General features: G+C 52.2%; 7 protein-coding genes across 7 annotated transcripts; 5 read left to right on the forward strand and 2 right to left on the reverse strand.

Moving 5' to 3' along the window:
• Window positions 1-35: 35 nt before the first annotated feature.
• On the forward strand, window positions 36-1,422 carry MIND_01069800 (Rab geranylgeranyltransferase; the record flags this gene model as incomplete). The annotated part of the gene is made up of 9 exons (XM_037367274.1): window positions 36-38; window positions 86-196; window positions 247-374; window positions 419-651; window positions 703-897; window positions 942-1,025; window positions 1,073-1,147; window positions 1,199-1,351; window positions 1,397-1,422. 9 exons carry the CDS (start codon window positions 36-38, stop codon window positions 1,420-1,422), a joined length of 1,008 nt encoding a protein of 335 aa, XP_037216668.1.
• Window positions 1,423-2,274: 852 nt separating this feature from the next.
• Window positions 2,275-6,757, forward strand: MIND_01069900 (uncharacterized protein; the record flags this gene model as incomplete). Its single annotated transcript, XM_037367275.1, has 9 exons — window positions 2,275-2,699; window positions 2,821-3,555; window positions 3,608-3,777; window positions 3,829-4,012; window positions 4,062-4,278; window positions 4,329-5,328; window positions 5,383-5,621; window positions 5,679-5,933; window positions 5,981-6,757. 9 exons carry the CDS (start codon window positions 2,275-2,277, stop codon window positions 6,755-6,757), a joined length of 4,002 nt encoding a protein of 1,333 aa, XP_037216669.1.
• Window positions 6,758-7,079: 322 nt separating this feature from the next.
• On the forward strand, window positions 7,080-7,761 carry MIND_01070000 (Protein transport protein SFT2; the record flags this gene model as incomplete). Its single annotated transcript, XM_037367276.1, has 5 exons — window positions 7,080-7,216; window positions 7,264-7,337; window positions 7,393-7,469; window positions 7,515-7,617; window positions 7,664-7,761. The coding sequence occupies 5 exons, from the start codon at window positions 7,080-7,082 to the stop codon at window positions 7,759-7,761; spliced, it is 489 nt and encodes a 162-aa protein (XP_037216670.1).
• A 127-nt stretch (window positions 7,762-7,888) lies between these two features.
• On the reverse strand, window positions 7,889-8,820 carry MIND_01070100 (Lactamase-B domain-containing protein; the record flags this gene model as incomplete). The annotated part of the gene is made up of 3 exons (XM_037367277.1): window positions 8,572-8,820; window positions 8,022-8,521; window positions 7,889-7,973 (listed from the first exon to the last, which is right to left on the reverse strand). Exons 1-3 carry the CDS (start codon window positions 8,803-8,805, stop codon window positions 7,889-7,891), a joined length of 819 nt encoding a protein of 272 aa, XP_037216671.1. The 5' UTR covers window positions 8,806-8,820.
• A 199-nt stretch (window positions 8,821-9,019) lies between these two features.
• Window positions 9,020-9,946, forward strand: MIND_01070200 (uncharacterized protein; the record flags this gene model as incomplete). Its single annotated transcript, XM_037367278.1, has 2 exons — window positions 9,020-9,070; window positions 9,122-9,946. The coding sequence occupies 2 exons, from the start codon at window positions 9,020-9,022 to the stop codon at window positions 9,944-9,946; spliced, it is 876 nt and encodes a 291-aa protein (XP_037216672.1).
• Window positions 9,947-10,135: 189 nt separating this feature from the next.
• MIND_01070300 (Signal recognition particle binding protein) lies at window positions 10,136-14,234 on the reverse strand (the record flags this gene model as incomplete). The annotated part of the gene is made up of 15 exons (XM_037367279.1): window positions 10,136-10,198; window positions 10,249-10,500; window positions 10,552-10,575; window positions 10,628-10,689; window positions 10,739-10,890; window positions 10,941-11,196; window positions 11,242-11,735; window positions 11,784-11,943; window positions 11,992-12,073; window positions 12,122-12,364; window positions 12,424-12,611; window positions 12,652-12,730; window positions 12,792-13,238; window positions 13,273-14,038; window positions 14,092-14,234. The coding sequence occupies 15 exons, from the start codon at window positions 14,232-14,234 to the stop codon at window positions 10,136-10,138; spliced, it is 3,411 nt and encodes a 1,136-aa protein (XP_037216673.1).
• Window positions 14,235-14,293: 59 nt separating this feature from the next.
• Window positions 14,294-15,165, forward strand: MIND_01070400 (Ras-domain-containing protein; the record flags this gene model as incomplete). Its single annotated transcript, XM_037367280.1, has 6 exons — window positions 14,294-14,359; window positions 14,412-14,531; window positions 14,582-14,678; window positions 14,728-14,858; window positions 14,911-15,014; window positions 15,063-15,165. 6 exons carry the CDS (start codon window positions 14,294-14,296, stop codon window positions 15,163-15,165), a joined length of 621 nt encoding a protein of 206 aa, XP_037216674.1.
• Window positions 15,166-15,210: the final 45 nt, after the last annotated feature.

Genomic DNA, 15,210 nt, shown 5'->3' on the forward strand with positions numbered 1-15,210 from the left:
GCACGCAACTCTAACGCGTTGCTTTCTCTACGACCATGGTCTGCAATCCCTCATTGCCCTCTGAGGATTACCCATACCTCCATAGCACGGCGTTAAGCGTGTTAAACAAACTCCAGAAGCCCTTGCGGCTAAGAAAGTCAAGGAGCAGGCCAAGATAACCGAGTATCTCGCTCTTTCGGACGACGTCCTTGCCAAGGTCCGCTCTACTGCCTCATATCAGCAATATTTTGGCATGAATTCTATCAGAAAGCAGCTAAAGATTGGTCTCGCGATGCTTTGGAGTCAACAACACGAATTCTCCAGATTAATCCGGAGTTTTATACGGTGTGGAACTATCGCAGAAACATTCTCCTTCGCGGAATATTTCCTGAAAGGTGAGTGTTGCACAGACTGAGTTATTGGCCTGAGTCTCGCTCAGTTCACCTTCTGCAATCAACGACTTGCTAACCGAAGACCTTAACATGACGACGGCAGCTCTGAGGCTTCATCCCAAAGTCTACTGGATATGGAATCACCGCAGATGGTGCCTCGAAAATGTACCAAACGGACCAGGCACCGATGAGGAAGGGGACATTGATGGCTGGAGGAAGACTAACTGGGACAGAGAGATGTTTGTGGTGGACAAGATGCTTGATGCGGACTCACGGAATTGTGCGTTTTTCCACAACTGGGGCGCGCAATGTAGGATTAATCTGACCTTAGTCCATGCGTGGAGTTATCGCCGATACGTGCTTGCCGGCATGCCTGTTAGACGACCAGAAACCACCGAATTGGCCTATACCACCCGGAAGATCGAAGCCAATTTCTCCAACTTCAGCGCATGGCACCAGCGCACCAAACTCTTGACTTCACTCTGGGCAAGCGGAAGGCTGGACTACGCCAAATCGAAAGAAGATGGCAAGTTGACCACCTTCATCTGATTCCTGCTTTATCTTTTGCAGAGTTTGAACTAGTGCGGAATGCAATGTTCACCGATCCGAATGACCAAAGCGTGTGGATTTATCATAGATGGCTTATGGGAGAAGGTATTAACCTGACCTGTCTTACCTTTTGAAGCTTAATGCACTCTCAGGCGATGACCACACCGTACTGGAGAGGGAGATTGGGGTCATTCAAGAGCTTCTCGATGAACAACCTGACAGTAAATGTGCGACTATTTTTGTTTTTTGACTTGGCTTCGACTGACATCGTGGTCTAGGGTGCATGGAATCACAAGTGTACTACAAGCGGATCCTGCTTCGCAAGCATGCGACGACTATCGATGTTGACAGAGTACGGGAAGAGTGCAAGCATCTGCTGGGAGAACTGCGGAAACTCGATCCGGCTCGAAAAGAGCGATATGCAGAGATAGGTAAGTCTAGATGCTTCCCCCCCAACTGCCGCTGACCAGTTTCAGACAAATTGCTCTCAAGCTCGGTCTAAGATCTTTCCTTTGAGCATGTTCACAGTAGTATATTCATAACGCCAACACAACAACTATCATACAGTTCGTTCTTTGGGGGCCATGAGCGCGATTAGCACTTGCACTCGCCAGGCTTGCACTGGCAGCTGTTGGATAGGTTAGATGGTGAGGGGAAAGGGAGAGCGATGACGCACGTGGAACCGCATCCACAGCTAGAGCTGCCGCAGTTGTTCTGGGAGACGGGGGTCTGAGTGGTCTGAGGGAGAGCGGTAAGCAGAAGAGCAACATCGGGAACGAAGACGAACAGCAATCATTGTAGTGAGGAGTTTCGATTGGGTTGGAGCGGATGATGATGAAAGTGGTGGTGCTGAGGAAAGGGAGCAGACGAACCACCCCTTTTATACAGGATCGCGTGTGGCAGTGATACGGTCACGCGTCTAATCTCCAAAAAATCGCGCACTCTCCAAAAAATAGCTCATGCTGATCCATAAAGTAACTCAGGGCACTGGCGGCTCCGCAGATTGGCAATCACCTTTCTAGGCTGTAAAACCACCCGCTTTCATTCCATAAAGCAACCGCCGAGTCAATTGATTTTTTGGACTGAGTTACTTACGCCTTCATCTGGCCACAACGAAGGCTACATGGGACATTACTTCCAGTTCTGCCCTGTTTCTGCATCGAAAGCAACGCGTTCGGCCAGAGTTTGCTAGAAGAATCTGAGCAGATAATGGCTAGAGAGTGATGTGACATTTGTGACATCTTGAGACGCCGTCAACACACACGAGCCTCGAGGCAGACACGAGGCTGCAGCGAGATTGGAAGGTTACCTTTTCCCCTTTGCACCAACCACCCTCGCAGCCTCTTTGTACGCCATGGACCGTGCCGATCTCTTCTCTCGTGGCTCGACGCCTCCCATTGCTTCCCAGCAACCTCCACAGCCATTTGTTGGTCCTCCTCCCCATGAGTCCTCCAACAGTCACATCGACTCGCTTTTTCACCAGCTTAATGCCTCTGCTTCATCTACCGACCAACAGTCTGAGGCGTATTCCGGTCCCGCGACGCCCATTACTTCCAACGATGAGCAAACTCCACAAGCGCCTGCTTCTATCTCCAGCTCCAATGCAGATAGACAAAGTGCCCTTCTATCACTCCTTGGTGGGGCTCCAGCGACGACAAGAGCTCCTCCAGCAAACCCACAACAAGTCCCAACACCTCCATCCGCGTCAACGAGATCAGGTGCATCGCCAACTCATAATGAGACGCAGGGGAAAATCCTACTCGAGCAGTTAATGTCTGGGTGAGTGGGTCAATTCGATTTTCCGTCCAATGGATATTCTTTTTCTCTTTTTCGCTGCTTTGTTGTTACCTCGTGTTTTTTTTTGCGGCGCCTAATATGCGTTTTTTTTTCTTTCTTTTAGGAACCCTCCAGTGACGTCCTATGCTGATCCACAACGAGGCGCACCGACAACCGGAGCCGCACCTTCTCCACCGTATGCGCAGGGTCAGACCAACTATCGATCGTACCCGCATGACGCGTCTCCCGATTACCAACAGCGCGCTCAAGCACCTGAGCAGCCTCTTCCCCTTCCTCCTGCTCCAGTCCAACCAGCCCAGCAACAATTGCCTCCTTCGCCTCCGAAATCCATGTTCTCGTTTGTTTCTCCATTTGACGCCCTTTCTGGGTCTGTCAAAAAGAAACCGGTCCCCGCGAGTGTGTCAACAAGTGGTGCTGAAGAATCGAGCAGTTGGACGAACCTTTCGGATCCCAAGCGACAGTCTGTGGACAATCTGTTGGAGCATCTGACGCGCGGGACAGCGTCACAAATTTCGGGTCCTCCAGCTTACGAAGCTTACCTTGGAGGAAGCGATTTCGGCTCGTCTGCAACGGAGTCTTCACGTGCTCCCGTCCCAATCATCCCGCAAAAGCCAGTTCCGAATCGCACGGCTTCACCACGAGGCTCTCCGCCAAAGGCACATGCTCAACGTGCTCCCGTTGGCCGCGCGGCTGATTCGCCTTCCGGTCCGCAAGCGACAGTCCAGCAGGCCGGAAACGGGAGTCGAAGAGAGAAGGAAAGCTCGCCAGGACCGCGTGGTGGTTACAGGAAAGAAATGAGGCAGGCAAAGGGCAATAAAAACGCCAACCAAAGCCCTAGGTTTGTGGATGCTGTCTTTCTCCATTATGCATTACTTAGCTCCCTGGTACAGTCCTCAACCTCAAAATATTATATTCGACGTTTCTCAACCGCTGGACGAAATCCAAGCTTCTCGCGACTTTGTCAAACCGACAGCTATCGCGCTGGTGAAGCAGGAACCTATTTTCGTGTCTGGTACAACCATTGGCGCTACTCATTGGGTGGCATATGCCATGACTAGAGGTACCGGAGTAGCAACACACATATTCTTTTTTTTTCTAACTTGAAACTCAGGTCGTGTTCGTGTCATTTCGCGATCCAGCGGTGACCGTACCTTGCTTCAACTTCCTGCTGGTACCTTCCCCAGCACATCTAGTGTAACCGACATGGCCGTGTATGGCAATCGCTTGGCTGGAGTCACTACTGACGGAGGTTTCGTTGTTTGGGAACTTCCAGAGCTCATCACTGACGATGTTCCGTGCGTGTTTTTATCTATTACCAACGGACATAGCTCATATGTCACTCAGTGGCCAAATTCTACTTTGTGTGCCTCCATTAGGCGTTGATTCGTCTCTCGATCCCTTACACTCTGTGAAATGGCACCCGAAGGAGCCTGATACTCTTGCTGTTGCCTCTCAAAGCAAGCTTTACCTGATTGATTTGGGCAACATCCACTCGTTCCGTGGGAGTCCCATTCCTCAGGCTGAGTTGCCCCATATCGCGCAGTCTTTCAACATTCCTGCTGTGAGTCACTCCTGCGGGCCTAGTATAACTACTGAAGTGCTATTACGCAGCCCCTCGTCGCCTTTGACTTCGACATTATGCACTATGCCCTTGCGACCATTTCAGAGGACTCGACTTTGATTATCTGGAATATCCACGACAGACTCCCTTACACTACCCACAAGATCCGCGGGGAGGACATTCCTTCATCCATCACCTACGTCGACAACGGTATCGTTGTTGGGCGGAAGAACGGGACTATCCTTCAATTGCTTTCAATTACGACTAAAAACGTTCTTTCCACGATCAAGTTCGTGAATGGCAATACGGAAGACCCCGATATGTTCGGCCATGTCAGTTATGACTCTCGTATATCGACTCTTTGGGTGGCGAATTGTCGTCGGGAGAGCATGATTGCACTAAAGCTCCATCTCGAGTCGTCTATGGGTCCTGGAGACGATGCTTTCCGTGGCTACATTGACCAAGTTGTGGAGTTCCCGGGGCCCAAATCGACAATTCATTTTGTTATCCTTACTGGCGATGCTGATCCGCACGGAGATGAGGCGCATGCCGCTTGTGTCGCTGCCAAGGTGCCCGTGGGAGAACTTGCTCTGGTCGCCTTCTCCGTCCATTCGAGCGGGGTAGACCAGATTCTGATTCGCAAGGAGTGGTTCGATCAAGCATTGACGTCGGCCACTTCCAAGTACCCGAATATGTACCCTCTACCTCCTGTTATCCCTCAACCCCCACTCGAGCCCAAACCGCGCCCGGCGGTCCAGCCTTCGCTGCCTCCTGCGGTTCCCGTCAACCCCCCGCCACGCATTAGGACCCCATCTGACGATGGTGAAGGGGAAGCTCCACAAGAGAACCGAGGTCAAGAAGGCAAGGGTCGAGGCGGTCGAGGCAAGAACGTCAACTGGAAAGACAAGGACGAGAAGAATGCGAAGAATGCAGATTCGGCAGCTCTAAACAGCGACGTCAACCAGGCTCTTAATCGTGAAATCCGCAAGATGGAGGACAGCCTCCACACACGTATTGGGCGCTTGATCGGTAAAGAGATGGATAAGCAGAGTCAGTGGTGTTGTTTCGTTCAGGGAAATGAAATTGATCATTTATTGTTTTCAGACCAGCGTCTAGAAGAGGCACGCGCCCATGACCAATCGGAGGACTTTGCGCGTCAAGAGAAGATCCTCAAGCTTATTTCCACAGAGTTAACGCGCAATACGACACGTGTTGTGGAGATGGCTGTGAAGAGTGAGGTGCAGACGTCTGTGTTGCCTGCCCTTGAGGCGATGACCAAGAACGAGGTCAAGACGGCGCTAAACGAACGCGTTAGTTCTGGGTTTGTTGATATCGTCAATCAAGTAAGTTGCCACACGATGCGTTCTCACGATTACGTGCATGTTGACATCGTTCCACAGAGTCTGCCTCTGGAAATTGAGAAGCTTCTCCTTCGCCCTGATATTTCTGCCCACTTTGCCCACATGTTGTCGTCGAACTTGACCCCACTGATCGATCGTCATGTCAAGGAGACGGTTAATAAGGCTCTCATTCCAGCCTTCTCGCAACAGACGACCGCGATGCACCAAGAGCTGTTGAGGGAGCTCCGCACTGATATTCATGGGATCAAGACAGAGCTCACTTCGTGGCAGAGCGAGGCTTTCCGGAGTCAAGAGGTGAGCGATTGACAAGGGTTTTCGTTTTCTTTTACTGATTCGTGCAGGCTTCGATTCGAGAATTGGAGCATACCATTCGTGGTCTGTCAGAGCAAGTCAAATTCCTGACCATGAACGCTGGTGCGATGCATCAATACCAGCCACCGCCGCAGCCTGGGGTCCATAACTCTCCTGGACCCAGTGTTCAGCATGCCCAGCCTCCCCATTTGCGGTCGCAGAATATTCCCCCTGGCCCTCAGCCACAAAACTATGGGCCACACTTCCCCCAACAGCAACAGCCTCAACCAGTGATGCATGCTGGATGGTACGGGCCGCCAATCGCCGCGCCACAGGCCTCCCATCCAGCAACGTTGCCACAACCTCCGCCACAGCCGACTCAACAAGAAAGGTCGCCACCCATCAAAGCTGAGCAATGGGACGATATTTATTTGGGCGTGTTGCACACTCAGGACCCAACGAAGCTCCGCGAGCTACTCTCACACACGAATCCAGAACTAATTATGCCCTTGAACGGGCCGACACTCGTCTCGCAGGCGGTGATCCTCACACTCGTTGCGCGCTTGTCTGCTGTCCTGTCTGAAACAGCCACCGGTGATGAGTCGTTTAAAAACACGCTCTGGTGGCTCCAACGAACTGCAGCGCTGCTTCGTCCAGAGGACAAGTTGATAACCGATTTTATTCCGCGGGTGTTGCCTGGTGTGCAGACCTCCCTCATCGCGACCAAGCAGCGGCTGCCGCTTGTCCAAGGGGGACCCCCGACGCTGGAGATTGCACGAAGTGTCACGGATGTTCAGGAGATTTTACGACGCAAAATGGGTGCCTAACTAATGAAAACTTACTTTCTTGGATTTGATGAGCTGCTAACGACGACTTGCTATACATACTGAAAAACCGCTGTTGTACCTACTGTTTTGTTTCAACGATGCTCTACTCTACTCGCGCAAAGTGGGATGATCATGCCTTGATTAGGTAAGATTCCGGAAATTGTGATGGGGCCGAAACGGCTTGCGCGAAAAAAGTGGGATGGTGCCATACTAGGTAAAGTTCCGGCGCAGAAGTTTTTGATGGGCCCGAAACCAGGCTTACGCTGCGCGGCCAGCACTGCCAACGACTCTTTCATACTCTACGACCTACTACTAGCTTACCATGTCCGCGAATAAGGGCTGGTTCAACCTCGAGTCCGCAGGGTCGGGCATCCCGGAGACGCAATTCTTCGAGGGCGACTCGGCGTTCAAGTTTCTTGGGCTGTCTCGCACGACAAGATTGTACGGCTTTGTCGGATGGTGTGTGTTTTATTCAAAGAGAGGGAGTTGGAGCCGAAATTTGCTAGTCTGGCGCTGGGATTTCTCCTGAGCATCCTAGGCAGCATCGTGCTTTTCCTTGGGCAAATAACGCTCTTCGCTTGTGAGTAAACCCTTTGCTGCACGTCTCTCACACCGGCTGACCGCCTTTCCTCCAGTCTTGTATGGCCTGGGCACAGTCATATCGCTCGCGGGGACGGGTTTCCTCATCGGCTTCTTCACGCAGCTAAAACTCGTGCGTGGCGGTGTCTCCGAGCTGCGGTAAGCTGACCTCCGTTAGATGTTCAAACCCGTGCGTGTTGTGGCCACCATCGTGATGCTGGCCTCGATCGGCATGGTGTTTGTCGGCGCATTCGTATTGGGCAACGAAATTTTATGCATCAGTGCGTTTTTTCGATTCCAGTCTTTTCCGAGACTAATGGACCTCAGTCCTCGTCATCATCCAGTTCCTGGCGTATACTTGGTACAGCTTGTCCTACGTCCCTTACGCACGGACGGCCGTCAAGCGCATGGTCGGCTTTGGCTAAAAAATCGAGTACTACGGAACCCTTTTACTCCTTTCTCTCGGCTGAAGCTTGCTTATATATTTCCTCTTTGCACGACCGTGTATCACGATGCACCGAAAAAATAAAACCCTACAATCGCGATACCACTTTACCCACGAAAGTTGTTCTTCGCTGTCCTGAGGGCATCCATCAGCGCCGAATCAGTTGTTTCTGCCTCAGCGCCGAGCGAGCGTCTAGATGGCACATTCAGTTCTAGACTTTGGGTTTATGAGCTGACTGACCGTATTTCCTCGCTCGCAAGTCTCATGAACGGATTCCACTTCTTCTCGTCTCCGATCGTCGTGAGTCCAGTGGTGATTGCATTCCCACGGACGAGGTCCTCGAGTCGGTCCAGTTCGGCATTCTTGGCCTCGACTGACCTTGCGAAAGCGACGTTGCTGCCGGTGTATTCGTGGCCGACATAGGTGATGGTCTCGTCGGGGAGTGTGCCAAGATAAGTCAGCGCTGAATGCATTTCTGGGGCGGTGCCCTCAAAGAAGCGCCCACAGCCGGCGATGAAGAGTGTGTCGCCGGTGAAGACGCCGCCTGGATGGGACGGGTCGGATGGGTCGGTCACGTGGAAGCATATCGAGTCCTGGGTGTGGCAGGGCGTCGCAAGACATTTGACGCGGATATTCTGGCCCAGCGTGAACTCGTCTTTGTCCTTGACGATCTTGGTGGCTGCGGGGCTCTTTTCGGAGCCGGCGTAGATAACGGCGTCTGGGTAAGTCGATGCGAATACCTATTTATTTGGAGTGAATGAATGAACTGCATAGGGTTTAAAACGCGCACCTTGTTGCCGCCCGAGTGATCTTGGTGGTGGTGGGTTGTGATAGCGGCGACGATGCTGACGCCCAAATTGTCTGCAGCCTCTGTGACTGTGGGGACATCGAATGGATCTACAGCAGCGGCGGTCTTTGTCGCTATGTCGACGAGAAGGTAGGCATAGTTGTCCTGGCGCACCGGGACCGGGATAATCTGCATTGCTCTTCTTGCGAGTGACGAACGGAGGCAAGATCTCAGCATTGACTGATGGCCGGTCACGCCATACGAATTGAATTGGCTGCCACGGCGATCGGCATCTGGTCAATCCTGTCAATCCTCGACTGGCTGCAGTATGGACCGTGTGCTCGTCAAACCGTTCATAAGGGCCAGGGCGGTAATCGACGAATCTGTTTCCTTTCCCCCTTTTTCTTCCTTTCCCTTCTGCCCGTGCTGGACACAACGTTGATGCTCAGTTATGCCCCCGCTCTCGGAAAGACAGCTGCTCGGCGGAATCGCGCATCTCGCGGTGCGTGTGCTTGCTAATCGGTTGAGTGCTGGTTACTGAAAAAGTTTACAGTCGGATGCTGGTAAAGTTATTGGCGCGTTAGTTGGCGGGCCAGATGGGCAGAAACCCCCGGGTCCTCCCACTCCAGGTCAAGGACCTCCGAAACCTGGCTCACCTCCTGGTCCCCCGCCTGATAAGCCTCCACCCCCGCCAGCTCAACCACCAAAACCCGACCCCCCGCCACCAAAGCCCGATCCGCCCGCAACTGCTGCATCAGCAGCCCCGACGGTTAATGGGGACGGTGACGATGGTGACAGGAATGGTAATAGTAATCACCACCAAGGGAAAGGGGGCAAGCACAACGGCAACGACAGCAATAAGGACAACAATCCCTCGCCGACTAGTACAACACAAACCCCGCCATCTACACAATCGCAGCCCCAGCCTGTTGAGGGCGGCGAACCAGAACGAGCACCCGCTCCTCAAAGTTCATCTTCAGCGATGAATAGTATACCCAGCTTGAACTCAAGTGTTCCCCCCGCCTCCATAAGCACCAGCAATGACCCAGATTTTGGCATCCCGACCCCCCCGATAGTATTCCCCAGTCCCACCGCATCACCGCTTCCCGCTTCAGTCTCCCCGGTCGCCGCGGCATCCCGTCAGTCTACTAACGCTGGCGCAATCGCTGGTGGGGTATTAGGCGCACTAATACTCATCGCACTCGTTGTCGCTGGCTCTATCATGTTCATTCGCCGTCGCAGAAACAGGACTGCACCTTCTGCAGAGTTCCTCACCGTCCACCCACCAGAGACGCCCTTCAGGCGATTGGATTCATTCCAGGCGTCAGAGATGCGCGCCTATGATGATTCGCGTTTGGCAACGAGGGACTATTATTAATACCTAGATAGCAAGTCTTGTTTGCAGCGGGTGTAATCACAGATGCTGTCTGAGCATTTCCAGTTGTCTTTGTTATTCTTGAAAGCAATCTTCCGGCCGGCCTTCAGTCAAAGTAAAATTAATAGCAAGGCAGTAAATCTCCACAGTTGTACCCTTCTACACGAGATCCCAAATCCGAAATCCAGCCAGCTAGTTGGCCAATATGGCCTGTACAACATTTGCTACCCGCAGTTGTCGCAAGTCAGTGTAGGTCTACCGGTGCTAATCAGCTATCTGCACAACAATAGCAACGCCTGGCGTACCTGTCCACACCCCACAAAGATAATCGGCTGTCCAGTCACGTAGGTCATCGACAACGCCGCGCCAACCTTGTCGTCCACCGTGTCCCACTTGGTCACGAGCATCCCGTCGATTCCGCGTCCCTTGCCTGCCCCCGAGGCAGACGAAAAGTCGCGCAAGGCCCGGTCGAACTTGGTCAGTTGGTCCACAGCCTCATTCCCCACAAGCGCCTCGCCCACAAAGATGATCTTGTCAGGCGTGTTGACCGCCACCAGCTACAATATTATCAGTTGCGTCGTCCGGGTATCAGAGAACGGCCATCGTACCTTGGCAAGAGCCCGCATTAACGGCTATCCGCACAAAGTCAGACATGAATGACAGAGATAACAAATGATTCCCCACCTCGTTGTCCTGCATCCGCCCCGCAGTGTCGATGAGCACCACGTCAAAGTCATTGTCTTTGGCTTTCAAGTAAAATCAGAAACTGAGAGTCAACTCGAACGGAAGACAGACCATATGAGATGGCTTCACGCGCGATGCCAGCAGCATCTTTCCCGTAACCACGTTCAAACAACTCCACCCGCCCTTTGCTGTCTGTTGCCCCGTTGACGCCAAGCATACCCAAGTTGCGAACATGCACTCGCAATTGTTCTACGGCGCCACTCCTGAATAGATATGAGAATCACCCAACGGAATTGTTAATCAGATAACCCACCGGAAGGTATCACACGCCGCGATGAGGACGCGGAATCCGTTCTGGATGAGCCAGAAACAGACCTTGGACAGGTTCGTGCTCTTCCCGACCCCATTGACGCCAACAAACGTTATGCTGTAAGGCATCCGTTGCTGCGTCGATGTGAGTGGAGACGAGAGCTTCGTCCTGATGGAAAGCAGGAGGTCTGTCGATGTTTTAGGCGTTAGGATACGCGTCAGGGAAGTCGACAGCGCTAGTCTAACAGCCGCATTGGTCGCTGAAAGCTGTTAGCACAAAAAGACACTCTCACGAATAAACATACTCTGAAATCCGCCGACTTTCTTACCCACAAGACTCTCTCCAACGCCCTCGCAGACTTTGTCCGCAATTTCCTTCGCTACATTTTTCTTCATCAGATGTTGCTTCATCCCATCAAGCACCGGCTTGAGATCCTGCTCCGTAAGCACTTTGGAGCCCGTTAAGCGGGAGAAAAGCGATCCCAATGCACCAAGGGAGCTAGCAGATGCACCACTTTTTGTGACATCAGCTGACTTTAACGCGTCGGCAATCGCATTGTCGTCGTCATCTTTGGAGAACTCCCAGTCCTTGACCTCATATGTACCATCCTTGCTGCGCGTGCCAAGTGACGTAGAGTCAACAAGCGCATCAAGGTCTTGTGAAGTGCCCATTGCGTCAGCGGGAGAGTCCATACTGAAGTCCAGCGACGCCATGTCATCTTCTGTTGGCGCCTGGTCCCCCCATTTCCGCTGGGCCTTGGCGACTTTGGATTTTCGTTTCGTGGGGGCGGATTCGGAGCTATTTGGGGAATGAGATGATAAGTATTTTTCGTGGAGCGATACTTACTCAGAGTTGGGAACGCTATCCCGACCGCTGCCCGAATCCATTCGCGAGGGACCCCGCCCCCCGCGTTTACCGCCTCGCCCTCGAAGTCGATTTTTGAGTGCCTGTACATTCCGCGCAATTTGTTGTTCATCCAAAGGCGTATCAGAAGCTTGAGTTGGTTCTGCAACAGTTTTGAGCAGCGGACACGGTGGGATTAATGATAACCAACGTGTCTCCGAGTCTTCCGACGGAGGACTATTCGATTCTTCAGCTGGAGCGCGGACAACTGGCCGCAGTCGTGACTTTCGGTCCTATTACGAGTTGAACAACAACAATTCCCGAGCTGCATAAGAACTCACCTGCGCTGCCTTGTCTTCTAGATTCCGCAACAGTTTATCGAATATTTTGTCCCAGCCCTCGAAGGCATCCGCAAAGTTGAGAGCGCTGGCTGTTTGCACGACAGTCGCCTTTCCGCTGTTCAAAGCATGTAGAGACGCAACAAAGGTCGCGAGGAATGGCTGGAACATCTTGACGAAGAGAGTCTTGAGTGCAGCGAGTAGGTCATCGACATAGGTCAGTTGGAGGATGCGCTGGTACGCGACCTGATGTTAGACATCTTTTCAGCGTTTGCGCGGCTAAGAGAACGTGGCTCAACACGCACGACGAATATAAGCTCGAGGTCGTTTACGAATGTCCATTTGACAGCATATCCGTCCTTCTCATACTTCTCTTCAGCCGTCCGACCTTCTATCAGCGCCTCTCGGACCAGCGAGTTGACGGGTGAGGCTGACGATGAGGCAAGTTGCGAGGCGTCTGGTGTGAAAGCTCGTGACCACAACACAATACCACCTGCTAGCCAATGAGTACAAGTAAACGAGAGCAGAGAAACTCGCCTTTATGGGATATTGAGAGGTAATCAAGCATTTCAAGCAAGTGATCGCAAGAAGCAAGTTGATGAATTGAGTAATCTCAATTGGGCAACACGAAGCTTGGGACATGTACACTATTTTCTCAAACCCCGCGCCATACTCTCCAGCCTACTACCCCTATTCCACCAAGCACGAACCCAACACCACCCGCAACGATAGCAAATATAAGTGTCGTTCGTCCGTCAGGTTGATGTTCCCATCGCTTTACTAACTCTGTGTCGGTGTTCCAAGCATCGATTTCGTCTGGCTTTGCGTCCTCCTCCTCATCTGGATTGCCTTGCTCGTCTACGTCCGGGCCACGTTGTTGTCGAAACTCGCTGAGAGCCTTATCAGGATTGGTGAGGCTGAGCAATCCTATCTGCGGCACCGGCTCGTAGTAATGGACTGCATAGACGTTGCGTAGAAAAGTATCGCCGAGTAGCCAGTCTGCTGAGTTGACTTTGTCGTTCCCTTGTATCCCTCCAGTGCACCAACCGCCGTCAGCTCCTTCCAGACCATGCAAGGTCAACTGGGTGAATGACATATTCGGCAGCCGGTTGGCCAAGGACTATGGTTACCAGAGCACCTAGAGTACACCGAACCTGATAGCCTGTCTCAGGACTATAGCGTGCGCCTTCTCCTAACAGTCGGTAGAAAGCTTTGACATCAGCGACAGGTCCAAGAATAAGAGTCGTGCCAGAATCTAGGACAGCAATTGGATATGATGCAGAAGGAATGCGGGAGGATGAGATCTCGAAGGGTACGCCATTGAGGGTGAGTCGGAGAATTGAGAGTTTCCAGTAGTCGTATCGTGGGCCTGTGCGAATTACTGGAGAGGTAGCTAAAAGTGAAGGATTCGGCGCAAGTTGTGGGTCAAGTTTGCCAATGGTGAAAGATGCATTTGGATCTGAGGAGCCGGACATGCGAGGGAGGTGAAATGCAAAAAAACGTTGTGCGGGATTGAACGATGACATGAGGTTTTCGAGTAACGTTGCACCAGCGGCGGAGGAAATTGCGGCAGAGGCGGGAAAACAAAGACCCAGAATTCCGGATGTCATTGAAGAGGCGAGTCCTAGCTCGGCAGTTTGGAAAACAGTGGCAAGGGCTTGGTTCTTGATGCGATACGATCCAAACGAGACGGTGTCGTACACAATCTCTCCACGCACTCGACCAGCAAGATAGTTCAGGTTGAAAGGAAGTTGAGCGTCGATGAGAGTGTTTGACGCGTCTGATGAAAAGCAGGTTACTGCCTTACAGTCTGAGTCTTGACAGGATGAATCGCAGACCCAGAAATCGGAAGAGCCTGTGTCAAGAACATATTCGAACAGTTGAGGCGGCTCGCCTATGCCAGCCTTGACGTTGTATGTGCTGAAAATAACAAATAAGGACTGGTGGGTTGTGGAGCGGGGGTGTTGACTGACTATTGCTGACTGTTGAAGACATCGATGCCGCCAACGGCTTGACCAAGGTGAGGGAGTCTGGCAAACGTTCTGGCTGGAACGCGAGATATAGGCAAGCTCAAACCAGACTGCTCGGCGCGAACGGCTAAGGCGGGGAGAAACATGATTCACAGCCGCCGCGTCACGCCGTGACGCGCGTCACTGCCCTCTCCTCGAGCCCACCATGCACACCAGCGAATACGACTTCCTGTTCAAGCTCCTGCTTATTGGCGACTCGGGTGTTGGAAAGGTCGGTCTCTTTTATGCCTCCCCTTTTCTCTCCTGGTTACATGGGACTGTAGTCGTGTCTCCTTCTGCGGTTTGCCGACGACACATATACGGAGAGCTACATCAGTACTATTGGCGTGGACTTCAAGATTAGGACTATTGAACTTGAGGGCAAGACTGTGAAGCTTCAAATCGTGTGTTTACCACCTATTCCTTGGTTTACAGCCACCTCATGTTTTCTCAGTGGGACACCGCTGGTCAGGAACGTTTCCGCACCATCACCTCCTCTTACTACCGCGGTGCACATGGCATCATTGTCGTTTACGATGTCACTGACAACGGTATGCCCTTTTATCCGCTATCATAACCACTCTAAGCACTGGTTTCTAGACACCTTCACCAATGTCAAGCAATGGCTGCAAGAGATTGACCGTTATGCATCAGAGGGTGTCAACAAGCTGCTCGTGGGTAACAAGTCCGACTTGACAGGGAAGAAGGTCGTCGAGTACTCAGTTGCAAAGGTCGATATCCCTCTCGATAAACCCCGTCTTCGTTTGCTGATTCAATCGCTAGGAATTTGCAGACTCGCTCTCTATTCCTTTCCTTGAGACTTCGGCCAAGAACGCCACCAATGTCGAACAAGCATTCTTGACCATGGCGAAGCAAATTAAGGATCGGTGCGTATTTTCTTGCTGAGCTTTACCACACTTTCTCAATCGTCAAAGAATGGGTTCTACATCCACACCTGCTGGTCCCGGAAAGTCAACCACCATCAACCCCAATGGCGGTCGTGACTTGAGTGCGCAACCATCCTCTGGTTGTTGCTAATTGGTCTTGCTCGATTTATGGGCCGCACGTGATCTCCGCCAGAGA

The sequence above is a fragment of the Mycena indigotica genome (assembly GCF_014461135.1).
Source record: "Mycena indigotica strain 171206Taipei chromosome Unknown Mind.scaff0009, whole genome shotgun sequence".
NCBI classification, from domain to species: Eukaryota; Fungi; Basidiomycota; class Agaricomycetes; order Agaricales; family Mycenaceae; genus Mycena; species Mycena indigotica.